The 19,889-nt window shown below is 36.5% G+C and overlaps 1 protein-coding gene across 1 annotated transcript in view; it reads right to left on the bottom strand.

Annotated features, from left to right (window-relative positions):
* Positions 1-19,889, bottom strand: part of LOC124160818 (rap1 GTPase-GDP dissociation stimulator 1-B) — a 31,605-nt gene that overhangs the window by 9,922 nt on the left and 1,794 nt on the right. The window contains exons 3-8 of the mRNA XM_046536901.1: positions 15,082-15,363; positions 14,643-14,857; positions 14,441-14,552; positions 10,183-10,305; positions 9,770-9,919; positions 2,824-2,955 (exon numbers count right to left, since the gene is read on the bottom strand). Coding sequence (XP_046392857.1) covers positions 2,824-2,955; positions 9,770-9,919; positions 10,183-10,305; positions 14,441-14,552; positions 14,643-14,857; positions 15,082-15,363 — 1,014 coding nt within the window. The remainder of the gene's footprint in view (positions 1-2,823; positions 2,956-9,769; positions 9,920-10,182; positions 10,306-14,440; positions 14,553-14,642; positions 14,858-15,081; positions 15,364-19,889) is intronic.

Here is a 19,889-nt window from a genome sequence, read left to right as displayed (position 1 = left end):
AATGACTTATAACAACAAATAAGAAGTAATCATAAAAACGTAGTGTTTGAATATTAAAATTGTGATTTTCCTGGGCTAGTTCAAGTGCTTTGGTGCCTTAATTCTGATTTGGTCCTCAGCATTGATTCTCAGTCCTGTTTCTTCATCAACAGTTTCATTTTCATTGAATAAGATATTCCTGATTTTCTTAAAGTTATTATGAAAACTGCATAAAGTAACTCATCAAGTTATCTCACAAGTAATTAGGTGCATCAATCATTCTATTGTGCTTTTTAAATTTGGCTCTAGAAAAATTTTATAAATGGATTTTGAGCTATCTTTTCCGAATTGGTTATTTTTGGCTTTAGTTCTGATTTGAATCCTACACTGTCAAATGAGTGGAATCAAAACCTGACCAGTCCCATTTCTAATTTTTTACTGCCCTACGGATAGACAACTACCAACTTTTACTGGTACTCATGAATCATTGCATTGACGTTTGCACTAAGTGCCCGCTTTACTCAGAGAGGATAAAATTAATTAAGGACAAAAAACAGCAGAGACCAGTGGCGGACACAGATGGGGGGCGCAGGGGGTGCGAGCCCCCCCTTGCGGGTCCGCCCGTATTGACGAACATTGCAAAACCACAATTGTAACTTTTTTATATCATAAGATGGCATTATCTTTTACATGTTTACAATCATTTTAAATAAAATTTTCTTATATTTTGGCTGTGACTTGACTGTGATCTTTTATTACGATAAAAGTAAAGACAACTCAAGATATGTTGCGCCCCCCCTTGATTTTTTTCTGTATCCGCCACTGGCAGAGATATGATAGCTAACATGCCTAGTGCTGCCCATTACAGCTTCGAATGACAAAAACCTGACCAGCTAGTTTCCCATTAATCCTGTAAACCATTTTTTCTGTTATATTATCATTCTACGCAATAGTTATTAAAAAAAAAGTGCCTCCTCTGATTTCTGAGAAAGTATTTGTTTAAACATTGTGTTATATTTACTAGTTCACTAAACAGGTTAGTACATTAAAAGCTAGTGGGCAAAAAATTTGGAAATACAGTAAAACCTCTTTACATCGTAATGGAGGGGACCAAAATTTTGGCAGTTTGATGTATGGAGGTTCACTATAGAGAGGTTTTAGTGATAGGCACAATTTTTTTCATATCCTTCGGAAATGAAAGGCACTGCTGTCTTTTAAACCATAGTATTTATGTATTTAAATAAACATGCATGCATTAGTGAACATGTGTTCATTATTTCATAATAACAGAAAGCGAGCACTACCTCATGATTTTTACCATGATTCGAGAGAAAACAATGTGAGCTTTCTTAATTCAACAGTCACTTAAAATTATTATGACGGTTGGATAACTTTTTTCTTAGTTACTGTTAGGTATGCTCTCATAAGGAAGAAAATGGCCATAACTAATGGTTAACGTGAAAATTACAGCTTATTAAAGGTGTATAAGAAAAAAATAAGCGCAAAACATTTATTGGTGAAAATGTCATTCCATACACGTAATCGCGGCTGCATTAATGGTGTCTATAGTTGTCTCGGTACAATTTGCGGAAGTAGTTAGGCCATCTCGGGGGTGTCTCCTTGGAATGATAAGTGGAGGTTTTTCGAGATAAAGAGGTTCACTATATAGAGGTTTGCCTATAAATTTACACGTAAATCTGACGGGACCGTAGGGGTGGTATGAAGTATGGAGGTTTATGATGTAAAGAGGTTCACTACATAGAGGTTTTACTGTATCAATCTAATCATAAAATTTACCACTTATTCCCTCAAAATTCACATCGCTCAGTCCCCACACTAAAATGATAGTGGTGTAACCATGGGGGGGTTTCCAGGTTACAACCCTCCCCCCCTCTAGCCTTTAAAAGAGTGCTAAAAATGAGTAAGACAGCCTCGATAAATATAAAATTACTGTTTTTGAGTCCTAGAAATCATGTTTTTTCACCATCAAAAATCCCAAAATTTCCTACCCTTTATCCTGGGGTGATTTCCATACACCCCGGAAGGGCCCCAAAATCTCCTGTAAAATCTCCATTTCAAAATCCTACTACACTACGCTACTGTACAATGTAACATATGCACTCAAAAGATCAGAAATAAGGAGCACTATTATACCAATTCTTGCCACAGTTTTTTTATTGTTGTGCCTGGAGAATATAAAATTTATAACCTGAAAAAATTAAAACCTGATGATAAAGAGCAATGCAAAATATTGGAACAATTAAATAATACAAATTAACTAATATGAATATAACTCTTTATCTTTCATTCCCATTGACAGGAACTCCTCCTAGGTTGTATGCTCATCATGAGTGTTGTTATTATTCTATTGAGGAATTCCTCAATTCTTAATTGTTTTGTTGTAACTGTGTAACATTCTTTTATGTATTGTTCATTCAGAATCTCTTGTGTAAGTGTTTATCTTTTTGACGGGTCCTATATATGTTTTTGCATATCTTTTGGCACCAATAAATTTATTATTATTATTATTATTGTTGCACAATTCCAGGATTGCAGAGAGCCATATAATGGTACAGAATTATATACATAGGTACTGAGGGGGCATCCAACCTTCAGATATTCAAAACACTACTAAGACATGAGGTAGTATTATTACAAGCGATTTACTGCAGATAGTGATTTTTTAAGCAGGCATATGTCTCTCATATTCAAAATTTCATTCATTTCCAAAGTTGACAAATACAATTTCCATAACTAAATTTCAAACAGACAGATAAGTAAGTTACACTTCCAAACATAATGATCAAGGGTTGATTGGTGAAATACAAAACATTTCAACCATACCTGTGCGAGCAAAATTTCCCATGGCCAAAACACCGGTGACTTGCAAATCCTCGTCATCATATTCAAGCCACCTCACCATTTTTTGAAATACCTCACCATTTCCTTCTTCATATAAGTGGTTCATGCTCTCGTCTAGAAAAGATTTTGAAAAAATAAAATACATTATTTACCTAGCATTAAGGGCAAAACGTAAAATCAATCATGCCACTCATATTTCTAGATTCCATAATTTGCACAACAACTAACAAAAAGATTCATCATCATAATCAACGTAATCCTGCTTCATGGTAGGTCTAACAATTGGGTAAAACATTTTTCTCTATGTATCTTCGTATCAACTGTTTCTTTTTTTATTGACATAGTGACCCCATTTGCTAACATCTTTTCCCTCGAGCCCTATAGCCTTTCACTATTTCTTGTATACCTTCCTTATACACACATTCCCAAATTAAATAATGTTCAAATCAAGTAATTTTCCACTTCAAATGGCATAGAAGTGCATCCCACTACTCCGCAACTCTTTGCATAACTTCCTCATTCCTTAATCTGTCTTCCAACTTTATGCCATATGCTGGCACAAAGTTGCTAGATGTTCTAGAAAATGACTTCTACCACCTCACACATCTCTGATGCATCTTACACCTATCCTAGAAAATTGCAGATCCAAAAAAATGTTGCCAGAAATCTTGTATCACTCATACATGATTTTTTTAAGAATAAAATTATTATATTGTAAGATTTAATTCACATAATTATAGAAAGATACAAAAAATGCAAGAACACAATTTCCACCTTTGTCAAAAGGCAAAGATACAAAAGATAAGAGGGAAGTGAGGATGAATATGGAAGTTGAGGGGCTTCATATTTTACCTTCAAATATAACAAGGGTTTTAAGAGGTATAGACAGCATTTTTTACACAAAGTTTACACTGTATTTCTTTAGGTTTGTCCATTGATTTATCCCTTCCAAAGCAACCAAAAGCCTTTTTGAGATCCATGAAAACAGTGAATACTTTGTAGTTCCTCTGGTTGTAATTCTCAACAATAACCTGAAGTAGCCCAATGGCATTTCTAGCTCCAACCCTTCATCTAAAATCATGCCCTTCTTCTTCTACGAAGCTATTCAGCTTTCCATACAACCTTCTCCCGACAATTTCTCACAATAAGACACATGAAATATTATACTAAAAGACTTTTTCACCATTCACAAGTTCTATTTCTTGCCTATACATGAGGCATCATGTTTCAAGATTGCATTTTCACGGCATGCATCCTCCAGTTCTTCACAATTTCTTTTTTCTTCCAAGTTTCCCTAAATTAATCAACTCACTTTCATGACTTTGCCAAGTTTTCTTAAGAACAATTTTTTTAAAGACCTTTTTCTTCAACAAGGATATGAACTCTACAATCCTGTGCTGAAATGCTTGATTAATGAAAAATTAATTCATACAACAATATTGAGTCTGTAAGATTACCATAGTGAAGAAATGCAGTTGAGAGGCATGCAAACACATAAATACAAAGAAGGAATACACTGAGAGTAAATATAATTACAGTAAAACCTCTATACAACGAAGTCCCATTCAGCAAACTTTAGCGGAAACCTGATTATTTTCAAATTGTATGGTTCTGGCCCTTCCAATTACAATGCATGTAAAAACACACCTGTAACCAACCTATCTAATTTCTAAAAATCTGAAAACTGAAGTCTGGACTTTGGACCAAAAGAAAAAAGGTGCACATCTATAACAATTTTTTGTAAAAGAAACATAATATTAAGCTTTTCCAGGTAATTTTCTCCCTATATATTGTTGCAATAAGCAGGGAGTAAACTGTAGTGGAGTGCGCTGTGTTATAACCCCTCCACTCTGAACTTTACTTTTCACAATGCCTTGATTATAAGTAATAATGTATCTATGGTCTGGTATGTGGAGACAAATGGTTTTCCCATATTAAGCAATAAACTTTTAGACATTGTTTGTTATCATCATCACTGGTCAACAATCCTAGGATTGGTTTGACGCAGCTCTCCACTCAGTTCTCCTATCAGCTAATCTTTTCACTCCTACGTATTTCTTCTCTTTCACATCTCTCTTTACTTGTTCCATATATTTTGTTCGAGGTCTTCCTTTTCCATTCTTGCCTTCCGTCTGTCCTTCGACGATTGTCTTCATCAGGCCATCATGTCTCAAGATGTGGCCTATAAGGTTGTTCCGTCTTCTTATTAAGGTTTTCATGAGGCTTCTCTTCTCTCCTACCCTTCTTAGGACTTCCTCGTTACTAACTCGGTCGATCCATTTGATTTTCATCATTCTTCTGTAGCACCACATTTCAAAGGCCTCTATCCTTGCTTTCTCCGCTGCGGTCATTGTCCATGCCTCACTTCCGTATAGGAGCATACTCCAGATGTAGGTTCTTATAAATTGTTTCTTTACATCCATATTTAAGTTTCCCGCTGTAAGCAGGTCTCTCTTTTGGTGGAATGCTCTCTTCGCCTGGGCTATTCTGCTGATAATTTCTTTCTTGCTTCTCCCGTCACTAGTTATCTTGCTTCCCAAATAACAGAATTCATCCACTTCTATCAGTTTTTGCCTCCCTATTTTAATGTTGGTCTTGACTTCTTCTCTTCTGCTGCATACTAAGATCTTGGTTTTCTTCGTGCTTATTTTCAGTTGATATCTACTCATTACCCTACCCATATTAACCAGAACATTTTTCAAATCCTTCTCTGTTTCTGCTATAACGGCTATGTCATCGGCAAATCTTAGCATGCTTATTTTTTCTCCATGGATATTCACTCCCAATGCCTTTTCTTTGATTTCCTTAATGGCTTTTTCAATGTAAACGTTGAAAATTACGGGTGACAATGTACAGCCTTGTCGCACTCCTTTCTTAATTCTTGCTTCTTCACAGCTGGGCCCTGATTTTATCACGGCTATTTGGTTTTTGTATAAACTGTGGATGATTCTTCTGTCATTATAAAGAACCCCAATTTCCTTTAGGATTCCAAGCATTGTGCTCCAATCCACGTTGTCAAATGCTTTCTCTAAGTCCACAAACGCAACGAATGTTGGCTTGTTCTTTTCCATTCTCTTTTCTATGAGCAGTCTTAGGGCCAATATTGCTTCCCTTGTGCCTTTGTTTTTCCTGAATCCAAATTGGTCCTCATCCAAGTACTCTTCTGCTTTTCGTTCTATTCTTCTATAGATGATCCTTGTCAGTATCTTTGATGCATGTGTAGTAAGGCTTATGGTCCTAAAATCTTCGCACTTCTCCGCTCGTTTCTTCTTAGGAATAGGGATTATAATGTTCCTCTCGAAATCCTTTGGTATCTCACCTGTCGTATACATTTCACTAATGATTTTGTATAGCTGGCTCAACGTCTTCTCTCCTGAATTTTTGATTAGTTCTGCAGGAATGTCATCAATGCCAGACGCTTTATTTATCCTGAGGTCTCTTACAGCCGCATCAAATTCCGATCTTAAAATTGGGGCTCCCATGTCATCGGCATCCACTTCCCTCTCGTTTTCGATAGCATTCGTTCTGAGGCGACTTCCTTTGTACAAATCTTCCAGATATTCCTTCCATCTCTTCCCTTTTTCTTCGTTTTCAATCAATAGTTCTCCGTTTTTGTCCCTAAGGGTATTACATCTTACGCCCCTTTCCTTAAAGTGGTTCCTCACTATCCTATAAGCGGCCTCTACTTTTCCATGTTTAAGATTGTTTTGCACGTCTTCGCAAATGCTTTTCATCCACGTTTCTCTAGCCTTCCGCGCTTTACGACATATTTCGTTCCTTATCCTCTTGTAACGATTCTGTCCTTCCTCTGTTTTCGCAGCCTTGTATTTTCTTCTTTCTTCAATGAGATCTAATACTTCCTGCGTGATCCATGGTTTTTTCATTACGACTCTTCTTTTACCAAGAACTTCCTCAGCCGCTGCCTGCAGACCACTTCTAATGGTTTTCCAACTCTCTTCCATTGGTTTGTTGGTCGGATCCTCCCCTATTTTATTTTCTACAGCCTCTTTAAAAGCCAGTTGATGCTGAACCTCCCTCAATTTTTCAACCTGCCATATGTTTTTCACGGCTTTCTTCAACTTTTTAAATTTAAGGTGGCATTTCATCATAACTAGGTTATGGTCACTATCGATATCTGCCCCTGGATAGCTTTTGCAATCCTTCACCTGGTTCCTGAATCTTTGTTTCACTAGAATGTAGTCGATTTGGAATCTTCTACGGTCTCCTGGCATCTTCCACGTGTATCTTCTTCGCAGGGGATTTTTGAATAAAGTGTTAGCAACCACTAGCCTGTGCTCCGTGCAGAATTCAAGTAGCCTTTCTCCTCTTTCATTTCGGTTACCTAACCCATATTTCCCAGTTATTATTCCGTCTTGACCTTCGCCGACGACAGCGTTCCAGTCCCCTAAAATAATAAGATTTTCTTCCCCTCTTACCTGCTTGATAACTTCCGCTATATCTTGGTAGACATCTTCTACTTCTTCGTCTTCATAATCTGACGTAGGCATGTAAACCTGTACCACTACAGTAGCTACGGGTTTAGTATCTATCTTCACCATTACTATCCTTTCATTAAACTGCAGGTAGCTTTTAATACGCATCCCGGCACTCTTTCTAAGCATTATGCCTACTCCAGCATTACCATTTAGCGATCCCGTGTGTATCATTCTGTAGCTTCCACTCCAAAAGTCTCCTTCCTGGGGCCACTTCATTTCGCTGATGCCTAATACATCGAGGTTCATTCTTCGCATCTCCACCTTCAAGTTCTCTAGCTTACCGCAGGTACGAAGTGATCTGACGTTCCATGTTCCTATCCGTAACATTCTATCTCTTTTGACCGATGTACCCTCTCGAGTAGTCCCCGCCCGGAGATCCGAATGGGGGACTAGTTTACCTCCGGAATATTTTACCCGAGAGAATTCCATCATGTCATTAAATAAATTGAGTGGAGTAGCTGTGACTCCTCGGGATGATAATGTGGTGGTTTCCCCTTGCCTTCCACATCGCAGTACTACAGCCGTTAAAGTAAATGTTACCACGCCCGTAGTGGAATGTGTGTCGCTGTACCAACCAGTATGGTCTCCACCTTCGCACATGTGAAGAAGAGCTGCTGCCCTCTCCCCCGGGTGATGAGAGGCATAATTATTGGCGGCCCCCAGTCGCCAAGTCACGGTATCTTCACAGGTTTTGGTATCTTTTAAATGGACTACCTTACCCAAGGGTAGCCCAATACCCCCTCAGAATACCGCCGCTTTTTGTCCACGACTGCTTATTCGACGAGAGAACTCGCTTATCTCGCAGCTAACCTCTATATCTAAAGGTCGACCCACCATCCGCAACCCGGTGGACGCACTCGGTGGCTTTAAGCTCAGCCGCGAGTTGTTTGTTATGGTGGTGAAATAAAAAAAACCTAGATTGAAAAAACAACCTAGAGTTTACATTTTATCAATTTTTCCAAAAATTAAGGGGAAGGGATGGGGTAGGAGGAGGAGGAGTACTTACCTTTCCCCACCTCAATCCACCTCTGGATTATGGCACCTCTCTGCAGGATAAATGGCAGTAGGGAAAGTTGCATTGCTGGGACTGGTTAAAATTACCAAGGTTTGAACCTCAAGAGATATTGGGTTGAAGGATACAAGGGTAGAATTTTTATAAATAGCTGCAAAAATGTGCAACGAAAGAAACTTTCTTTTTCAACCAAGCAGGAGCTATAGGAAAAAACTAGCCCCTGCATTATCAATAAGGAATTCCCACCGCTTGTTTGCTAGCACTGTTCTATATAATTTTGAAAAGACATGACCACTGATCATCACCAGCGATGTTTTGATTAATATGAGCGATATAATTTTCTTCCTAACCTTAATTTAGTTGTCAAACCTCTTTCTCGTTTTATGGTAAATAACAGCAGATAAAGATCCTTCAATTAACACAATCTCTACTAGCATTCCCAATGTCATAACATTGATTACATGATATCTACATAACAATATCACATGATGCTCATTCCCAGAGATGGGATAATCTCGCTCACCAATTGAAGAACTGCCAAGAGAAACAAACATCTGCTCTTCCAGAGTTTCTCTGTGGAGACTGACCTTTGAATGGATCAAAGAAAGGATTTTATCGCAAACAGTGCAATAAATATTGGGCTGCCTCTTTCATAAAGGGCAAGCAGAGGAATGTGTGATAGCCATTGTGACATCAGTGCATTGTCAACAGCCTCATATTTACTTGGGTGCACAACTCAACCCATCTAACTTACATCTTCTTGTCAAAAATATCTTGTAAATATCGGTCTTGAACATAAAAATGTGTGTGCATCGCAATGAGATTCCAACCATTCATTTTATTTTGTCAATCTTAATGGTAATATGGACTCTTTCGAGCAAAACTGTTGAAGATAGCCGCCAGTATGACACAATCAATTGCTATTTACTGTTGCCCTCCACAAATAAAATAAAATATTCAGCAAAACCATAGAGCACTTTGAAAATACATAATCCACAGGAATAACTTTTTGTGGTCCTTTAATTTCAGACTAACTAAAGTACGCAAAGAATCATAGACCTGGATCGTTGAGGAAAGCAATCACTTCAATTTGAAATCACAGATTGAAACTGATGTGGTGATAGCAAAACTCCCTACAGCAAAGTCATGATTTTTCAGTCCTAACAAATTCATTGTATGGAGGTTTTACTGAACATGGAAGATATTATGACCATGGCATGCCCATTAACGGGTGGTGACTCTACCTATTCTCCATGCTGCCCAACAAGTCCAGGCAGGACTCAATGCCAATACCTGAAGAATGATAGGCAATGAACTTTGCAACTTCGCAACTACAATTATTAGGAAGGTAGTGTCAGAACATCAAAAATTCAAATGAAACAAGAAAGTATTTAATGAAAGAGAAATAAAAACCACAAACCTCCAGTAAGAATAAGCACAATGAGATCACAGGCCACCTTCATCAAATTACGAGACTCATCATCTTCAGATAACAGAGGCTGATGCTTCTTTAGTAGACCTATTAAAGTCTCACATAGTCCCGCGTGAGCCAAATGCACTTTCACAGTTTCTGAAAAACATAAAAAATAAGGCAAAATTATATGCTAACTAAGTTAATAAACTCTTCGATAGATATTTTGTCAAATAATTCTTAACACTCCTCCGGCTACTATTCTTTGCCATTAACAAATCTGTTGAGACTCATTAGGAATCCTCTGCATAGCTCAAGCTTAATTGTAAGTAATGATTAGCAAAATATGAATCTATGATACAAATGATGATTTTCAGAAAAGAAAACTTTTTGAATTTAGCATAATAAAAACTTGAACCTACCATTTTCTGCTTGCCCATGCAGCAAATCAAGACACATTTCACAGACTTCTGGAGACTCGGATACTCCAAGTACATGAACAACTGCTCTACACAGTCGCTCACTCATTAACTCTTTTTCTGAATCTGGAGAGAAAGCATAATTAAAAAATTATAGCCTACCCAATAACACAAACCAAAAATCTCCATATTTACCATATTTTAATACACATATATCTGTGAATTTCTAGTTCACACACAAGGCGATAAAGCATGCATGTAATTAGGATTAGAACACCAGCAATGGAGATAACAAATACCTAACTTTATGATATTTAGCTTAATAAAAATGAAGTTACTAAAAAAATACATCACTGTAGTAGAACCTTTAATTTACCAACCTCTATCTTATGAATTAAAATTAATTAATGAACTTCTCTTCCAGTCCTGATTCAACATGTACGGAAAAACTGCAAGTGAACCACCAATTAGTGAAACCACTGTTTCATTCTTTGACTAAGTATGTACATAGCAAGTCCCTAAGTGTGATTTCACCACTATTTTACCAAGTCCATTAGTTCACAAATCACACATGGAAATAGAAGGAGCAACCAAATCAGGCAATCTTAAACAGCATGGCAACAATTTCAACCTAAACTTATTGTTGACTTCCCTTCTTCCCTTCACAAAACATACACCAAAATTGGTATTGTTCCCGCCTTTGCTCAATAGCAACTGAACATGATCAAGCTCAGAAATTTATGTTTGTGCTATCTCCATATGGACAAATGTCAAATTTTTACGTCAATCATGAAAGTCCAATTTCATAGCCAAAATGTTTCACCTTCCATGAAAATTGGGCCACCTGGATTAAAAAATTTTGCTACTTTTAAAATTTAAACACTTTACAACATTCTTCCCACAGGTAGCTCATGGCTGACAAACTTCAATTCCAACTCTCCACTGAAAGGTAAGGAGATAATCCAGCAATTGCCAACGTCTTCAATCCCTCCGCTGTGGGTACAACAGCCTTTGGCATAGCTCTCTCATTTTACCCATTTTGTTCAGTCTCTGCGTCTCTGATCCAAGTCAAGGTCAATAACCACCCTAACTTCAACAGAGGCAAGAGAATAATGATGGGTACCATTCTTCCATCACATTAATGGAGGATTTCCAGGGTTCCCACTCTAACTAAATTATAAAATTCACGGTTTTTTCCAGGTTTTTACAGTATTAATGTCATCAAATTCACAGTTTGTAGATGAGGCATTTTAGGCAGAAATATTGATCACGTAACCATTATCGGCCGCACGTTAACTAAAAATGTAACAAACGCAGTGCTATCTCTTATGACGTTGGGAAAATTCAGGCCCGGCTAAAAGGTGTGAGTGGGAAAATGGAGTGAGCAAGGTGGCAGGGAAGTGAAGAAGTGCCTGATTTTTTGTCAGGTTTAATGTCTTCCAATCGTAGGCTTAAGGTCAATGTGCTGTCATGGCACACGGACCAATTGATATTTGCACTTCGAATACACGTGTGCAGATAAATGCGTGAACGGTATCTCGTGACTCAGCCTTGAAACATGATCGAAATAACGATTTTTCTTTTAATCTGACTATCGTAGTTCTACAATCAAGTTTGAGAAATTTCTAAGGTTTTATGATGAAATTCACGGCTATTCCCAGGTTTTTTCACTGTAGACGAAATTCACGGCTTATTCATGGTTTTAAGGTTTTCACGGTTGAGTGGGATCTCTGATTTCTCACACCCATTTTTTGCTTCACTGCTAATCAATGAATGCAAGTCAAGGTCTCTACCCACCCCAATTTCAAGATGCCGAAGATGCTTTTCCCAATGTAACCTGACTATGGACTGACGCCAAACTCTTTCCATAACTAAATTCCCTCGTCTAGTTCTCCAAAATTTTTAACATCACTGATTCCCTCCTTAAAGGCAACTCATTCCCTCTTTCATGGAATGAGACTAATTTACCAGTAGAAAAACAGCATCAGCCAAATATGCAAGTCAAAAAAATTTCTTCTGTAGTGGAATTGGACCCTGTTAACCTCAGCAATAACATAGTGAAGGATGGGTGGGGTGGCAAAGGGTTTGGACTGTTTAATTGGTGTAGTGATTCATTGTTGATAATCACCTGGTCAATAACTTAAATACCAGATAGTTATTGCTGCATAGTAATATAGTAGTTTCCTTCTTCAAAGAAAACAATAGGCATTGATTGCGATTCATTACCCAACATTAGTCTATTCATGATGTAAAAATTATTTGTATTGAGAAATTGCAGTTTAGACAAATGACAATGGTCAATTTTAACCTCATTTGAAAAAGGCCAGATTGGCGCCCATGCGATGCCACTCCACGTGACATCACAGAGACTTAGATGCTATACGAGTAGATATGTAGTAGTTTTACATCATCTGAGAATACCAATGCATGCATGAGGCACATAGCTCAGGGAAACATCTCTTAATAATCACCAATTAAAACTGCCTAAGGTCAGAAAGCTTCCTTCGTTTGATATGGTATTAATAATCCTTATATAAGCCAAGCGCTACCTGCAAGCAGGGTACTCTACGCTACTGCCATTCTCGGCAGCAAGCAGCCTGCATCGTAGCTGCATTCATAGCCTCGCACCCAGGTGGCCTCACACAGCAGCAGCCAGATGTCACACGGGCTTTTCCCAGCATTATTACTTAGCCATCACGTTTTTGCACGCTTGAAAATTTTCACTTTTCATTAAATCGTGAAAAATAGATATTGTCATTTAAAAATTTAACAGCGTGAAATACATACTCCAGGAGTAATAATCTTTCGATTTATGCAATAAAAAATAAATAGGAAACCACCCTATTGAATCAACTTCATTTTTCAGTGTCTCAGGTGGATACCTAAAAATCCTATCTTGGGTATGCAAATTCATTGTGCATATTTGAATTTTGACCCACTTTTTCTCCTTCAATTCAGGCAAAGAAAGTGAGTGGTGTGATATTATATTTTTAAGGATATTCACATGGCTGCCTGGAAATAAATGCATACAGCCCACACCACTGGAATACAACCAACCTGTTATAAACCCTTTGACACATAAAAGTGCACAAATTTTGCTCCCTTCAACTTCATAAGTTGGAGGTTATACTGCATATATGTACATAGTAAATTTCAACTACATAGGCTAGAATATGTTACACAGCTGAGTAATACCCGCTCGTTAAGTCTCTATTTAGGGTCTGAAGCTCTTGTTTCTCTTTGGATAATTTTCCACCCAGAGAGTTGCAGAGGCTAGGTACACAATCTCAACAGTTATGCAGCTGTACTGACACCCTTTTACATTTAACAATGTACTTCTGTTTGAAATACTGTATGAATGCAAATAAAAGTTAAATTTTCATCCCTCAAAAAATGCATTAAAAGATAATTTAACTGACTTCTAATTCACAATCAGCTGACTATAGAGTTAAAATAATAACTAATTAAAGAATGGAAGGGCACATTAATTATAACTGAAACCCTAGTTTTTGATAAAATTAAAAATGCAAAGTAAACTGGTCAGGATAGCAGGTGCTTGCTGGGATTAGGTTCTTGTTCAGAGAAGTTGTGCCATATATATAGACAAATTTGAAAGTGAAAGACTAAATGCAAGTACAATACCCAAGAATAGATCATAATTTACAAAGCTATTGTAAAATTCTAAATAAGTGACTTCAAAGACATGGATGTGCCAAAATCAAGGTATTTTTTTTCATGACAAGGAATGAAAAATGAAAGCAGCTTTATGTTAAAATATTGCATGAAACAATATTTTAAACAAATTTTTTCTCAAACAAAATTATTCACTGCATTTCCATTTTTCTCACTCTTTTTCTATAAACTGAAAATTATTAATTCATAAACCAGGTTTAAGAAATTACATGGAAGAAAAAATTTACAGTAGAACCCAACTTCAAGATGACATTTAGTCTTAAGCCTTATCACAATAAGAAATTAATCGTTAACTAGCATAGTACTTTGAGAGCAATAGGTCATACTGCACCAATATCAGTGCGCTGAGAGGCATGTGAAAGAGATTTAAAAAATAATGGAAGCAAATGATTTAAAATATTAAAAATTTAAGGTAGTAAAATTTACTCTAGACAAATGATTTTTTTAAATAACATCAGTAACTTTAAAAAATCCTGGCAAGTAGATATTAAAAAGAATATATTGCCAAGTTAACACATCATCAAGTGGGGGTCTACTGTGTGCTTGCACCGAGAAGTATGTAACATACCACAATCAGTGAGCAGGCCAACGATAAGTAATACATGATTGGTAACTTCCTCATCCCCAGCATCTAATTCAAGGAAGGCACAGAGTATATCCAATATACCCATTTCCAGGGTCTGAAATGCACAAAATTGAAATAATAATAGATTTTATTAAATTACCAGGCATATATTTTACGGAATACATGAGGGTATACTATAGATCACCTTCTTCTGCTTCTCCTCTTGGTTTATTAGAAGATTCATGAGAAATCCAGCAGAGACATTTCTCAATTGTCTTGATGCAGCAACCCACTGAGCTTCACTGCTCAAAGAGGCTTCCCCAGAACTACTTTTGCCCTTGGGAGGAGTTATAGACCACTTGAGAACATTCACCAGTATTGCCAGACCATCTGATTCCAAAATGAGCTTTCTTCCATCCTCTAAAATAAATCAAGAGAGAGACAAATATCAGTTAATGAAACAATAAATTTTAAATAAATAAACACAATAAAATTAGCTGAACCAACATTTATGTAGTATCAGAAAACTCATGACATAATATCTACAATACGATGTCATTGGTCTTCAAAAGTTATACTCTAAATAAAATACATGAAAGTCCACTCATAAACATAATCCAAAATAATGTGACTAAAATACTCACGATTTTCATAACATATGTTTCCCAGGGCACGACAGGCTTGGGTGAGGGTTGAACGAGTGGAAGCAGCTTCCTGTTCCAAGACTGGTGTCTCCGGAAGGCAAAGTAAGGCGAGCAAAGCATTTATTAGAGTAGGGTGCTTCAGGCATGCATCTCGTCCAGCATCGCACTTGGCTACTTCAGCAATAGCTTTTGCTGCTTCAATTGATTGAAGGCCTTTGCGTGAGCTAGCTAGGATTATTCCCAGTTGGTCCAGAAGGGTGTTCAAGGTTGGTCCACCTAAGGCTGTAAATTAATTTTTAAGTTTAGCAACAAATGAAAATGCATGCAAGCTAACAACTATAGAAAAAAGACAAATGCATGAGAAAACTAAACATCAAAGAGATCAAGATATTAATGATTATAGCGCTGAAGTATAATAATATGTTCTTTCTTCTCAATGGTTGGTCTTTCTTATTATGTACATAATATGTAATTCAATACCATTATATGAACAAAAAAATTCAGTATTATTAAAACCATCACTGGAGCTTCATATAGATTTTATTTCTTCCCTCAATTCAGGGATTGCATTAAGGGGTGAAAAAAGTAATTTTTGTAGCACTGATGATAGTTTCAATAAAAACCAAAGCACTGGCTAAAGAAATACTATTTTAATTATTAATTTCCAAAAATATTGACCAACTACCAGGAATTGAGCAGATATTATTACAGATACAAGTTGATAGAAAACAAATCACTTATAACTCACAACTTATTGAAAACCATGAAACCTATTACATATCTATTTCGATAGAATTATTATCTTCCCTTTCTCTTCAAATACTATGAGCTACTTATTCTTGGCACAGATGAACCTCAGTTTAACAAGTTCTCACATTGAATGCCCAGAAAAATCATTCGCTATAATGACCATTCATTATATCTGAAGGTGAAGGAAAAAGCCCCACAATTACCACTTGCACCTTTACGTACAGCTTTCGTTTCGTATCAGTGCTATTTTACAGAGGGGTATGATGCACATTTGCCTTAACTTACCTATTTTAATGTAATTTTGAAAATGAAATATTGCAAAATTGACCCTTGTTTAAAATAACCACTCATACTTGGCTGCAAGTCACATCATACATGTTGTAGTAACATGATAAAAGATCTGGGATTGTACGACATTGATTGATGCCTCACATCGCTGTGCGATGAAAGAAACAACATTCAGAACATTGTGTCAAACAGCAGATTTAATGTTAAGTTGCTCGAGAGGCAGTTGTAGTAAGATGCGGTTCTATGAGCATCAGGCACAATCAGGTCATCCACAATGCTGTGAAACATTAACCATGGAGCTGTCATAAAGGCAAGTAACGTACCTTTGTGCATCATGCACCCACAGCACAATTCTTGCATACATATGCTTAAAGCAAAAGATTTTTCTTTTTGCAAGTCACAAGATTCATTTCATCTTAACTAGAGTATCTGCACTTGAATTTGCAAATAAAAAATTGCAAAATGATTTTTGGCAGTCGCTTCCTAAACCACACATATGTGGCTGTGTATCGCACAATGTAAAGTGATGTGATCAGTGGACGATGCATCAAATCGCTGTGGAACGACAGAAACCATAATCCAGACACTGCACCAAAGAAACGCATCATACCAAGTTACTTAGAATGGAGTCATAGAGGTATGCAATCCTGGGATTATCTGGCACAATCAAGCCATCCACAACACTCTGAAACAATGAACGTAAAACTTTTGTGCAGGCAAGTAACGTGCAATCACACCATTGCGCATCATACAGCCTAAAATGCTGGGTTCTTGAATACAAGTGCTTAAAACCGTAGATATTGTAGTTGGTTTATACCTATATACTAAGGATGGACGGATCCAGGATTTTTTTTCGGATCCGCATTCGGAACGGCTTTTATTTTTTTATAAAAATAATATAATCAATATTAATAATTATATTAATAATATAATTTTTATAATAATATTTTTTTTATAGGCTTTCAAGTTGTTTTTTTTTAAAAAACATCTTTACATGCTCAAGACCTAAACTATTACGCTTGGGTTTGGAAATGAAAATAGGAAAAATCTTCTGATAAACCACTGACCAGTGGCATAGCGAGAGGGGTTAGTCCGGGGGGTCTGGATCTCCCAAAACATAAAAACACAATTAATTTCCTTCATAAAAGGAAACAAAATATTGAAAAAATCATGAATTTGAATGGAATAAATATAAATAATGAAAATAATCATTCTTTGAAAAATGAAGTTTTTTTTTTCAATTAGAAGGGTGTTAAAATTAATTTGAAACCCTCTTCTTTGTACCATGTTGTTTAAAAAATTTCCCCCCCTGGTTTTCGACCCCCCCTCTTACAAAATTCCTGGCTACCCCACTGCCATCAACTGAATTCAAATTTTCCTCGCGCACGTTTTCCCTGATTTTTGTCACTTTCTCATCGCATACTGACTTGTGTGTCACCCAAAAATACTTCAGTATGGTGAGGTGGATTTAGCATTTCCTCGCGATAATTTCATGCCACAGTGCACGCACATGGTATGCATTGGTTCTCCTTGTCTCAATAGAAATGTTTCTACACAATGAAAGACATCTTTATCAGCATATCATTAAATTAAATTGCGAAAATCATCCAGATTTGACTACATCCTTTAGGAAATGTACACAGAAGGAAGTAACTTCCTAGTGAGCTTGTGGGTAGTCTCTTGTTTCAACCAATTACTTTGGTGTCGTGGCTAGGGTGTTGGCTTCTCACCCTATGGTCCGAGGTCAAGTATTGGCAGTGATGGAGAATTTTTGGAGACTGTCCGATACCTGCTTGCATGCTTAGTGGAGGGCACTCAAGTACAGCTCTGTGTCTGTTTTTCAATTTTTCCTCAGGAGAAATCCAAGAAAAATCTCTCAGGTCAGCTGTTCTCAATTCAAGCATTTTTTCCACAGTGTGGTTTAAACCTTAATTGCCTAGGAGTACGCAATAAATGACTCAACTGGTTTCTTAATCATATGAACGACCAGCATCAAATCATAGCTTTCACTGCTTTGGTGGACACCAACTTGATGAGATGCATGGCTTCAATCATTAGGTTTTAATGATCTCTGAGTTAAGAACTTTTGTGAGGAATTGATGGCAGAATGTGTAGCTTCTCTATCTGAACAAGTAACATCTTCTAGAAGTTTCTTTGAAAAATGAAGTAATTGTCATTTCTGTGCAACATTCAAAATATATCTCCCCTATCCTTATCAATAATCTTAAGGGATTGTTGAAAAAAGGTTTTTCACAATAAATTTTCTGGTTATTACATTTGTGAATTCAAAATTATCTTAAGGTTCCTATGGCAGCGGGGCAAACTATTTAATTGCTAATAGAGTGTAAATGTTAGAAAAACTGTATTTAGGTTTATTGGATAAGGATCATGTTAAAAATGAAATTTGGCTATATAACCATATCACTTTTAGAGATATTAAGGCAAATTAGTTTTGTAGCTGGACTCTACATATGCTAGTTAGGTGACATTTGCACCACAGTTTAATAGAAAAATTAGCATTATTAAAAATATATATGTTGAGTTTTTTAGTTTTTGTAATCTAAACCCGTACATCAAATAAACAGATTGGGTATGAAACGAGATGGTGTACCAGGGAATAGCAGAAGAAAAGGAACTGAGTGCCATATGCCAGAGAAGTACCCAGGAGATAGGATGGATTTTAATAAGTCTATTTTATAACAAACTAGATGACCCGGTGAACTTCACGTCACCTTTGTATCTATCTATGTATACATTTATTTTCTTATCTTTCATTCCTGGCATAAGGCGTGAATACTCGTCATTTTGGTAAAATGACTGAACTAAGTCCACTACAGTTTGTTCTATGTTTTTGCCCCTCCTTGGATCTGGTATGGCTATGATGCCTTTCATTCTTATAAGTTCCCTAGCTTGGCGAATTGTGTATTCACTAACATTAAATTCGTTGGCTACTTTTTTTCCTACTCCATGAAGTCGGAGCTAGTGTTAGTAGCTGAATTATCTCTCCCCGACTGCCTGCTGTCACCAGTTTTTCTTTTAGTAACCCAACTAGCACATCCATATCACTTGCTTTATCAATAACTTCTGAATCATGCTCTGGAAGGAAATATTTATCCAGTACTTTGCAAACCTTTTTGTTCAAACACATTCTAAAGTTTTTTGTCAATACAAAATGGAGAAAGTTAACTTGTATTGACATGTACCATGTATTTTGATGTGTTTTATAAAGCAACAATCAAGTTATCTACAGCAATGATGGGTAAGTGCTATGAATTCCTTAAAATATTCTATTTCAAAAATATATTCTTCTTATCGGGAGAAAAACAACCTGCAGATAAAAAATGTTTTAATTTTTTAACTTATTATGTACTAGATTCAGGTTGTAAATATTTTCTCAGATATAGAAAACAGTTAACACAAGCATTTCATCACACTTGAAGGAGGACCCAACTCTTGACTACCAGAGTCGTGAAAAGGGATTTTTTTACATAAAATTTTTTTTAACAACAAAGCAAGCAAAAAGCCATGAATTTTATTTTTACAGGTCATACTTTAAGGAATATTAGAAAAAATAATTTAGCTTGATTCAGATATTGCCTCAGGTCAAAATTTGATGTTTTATAGAACCATGTTTTTGACACAAAATTTTCTTAAATCTTATGAAACATATGAGTTTAGAGAATTTCCAATATCCCTTAGGATATTTATCAATTAGTTTTTGGAATCCTCATGACTTCTATAGTAAACCTGCAAACTTCATAAGAACCGGA

Source organism: Ischnura elegans, chromosome 6 (genome assembly GCF_921293095.1).
Source record: "Ischnura elegans chromosome 6, ioIscEleg1.1, whole genome shotgun sequence".
NCBI classification, from domain to species: domain Eukaryota; kingdom Metazoa; phylum Arthropoda; class Insecta; order Odonata; family Coenagrionidae; genus Ischnura; species Ischnura elegans.
This window is presented reverse-complemented; position numbering and strand designations above follow the sequence as displayed.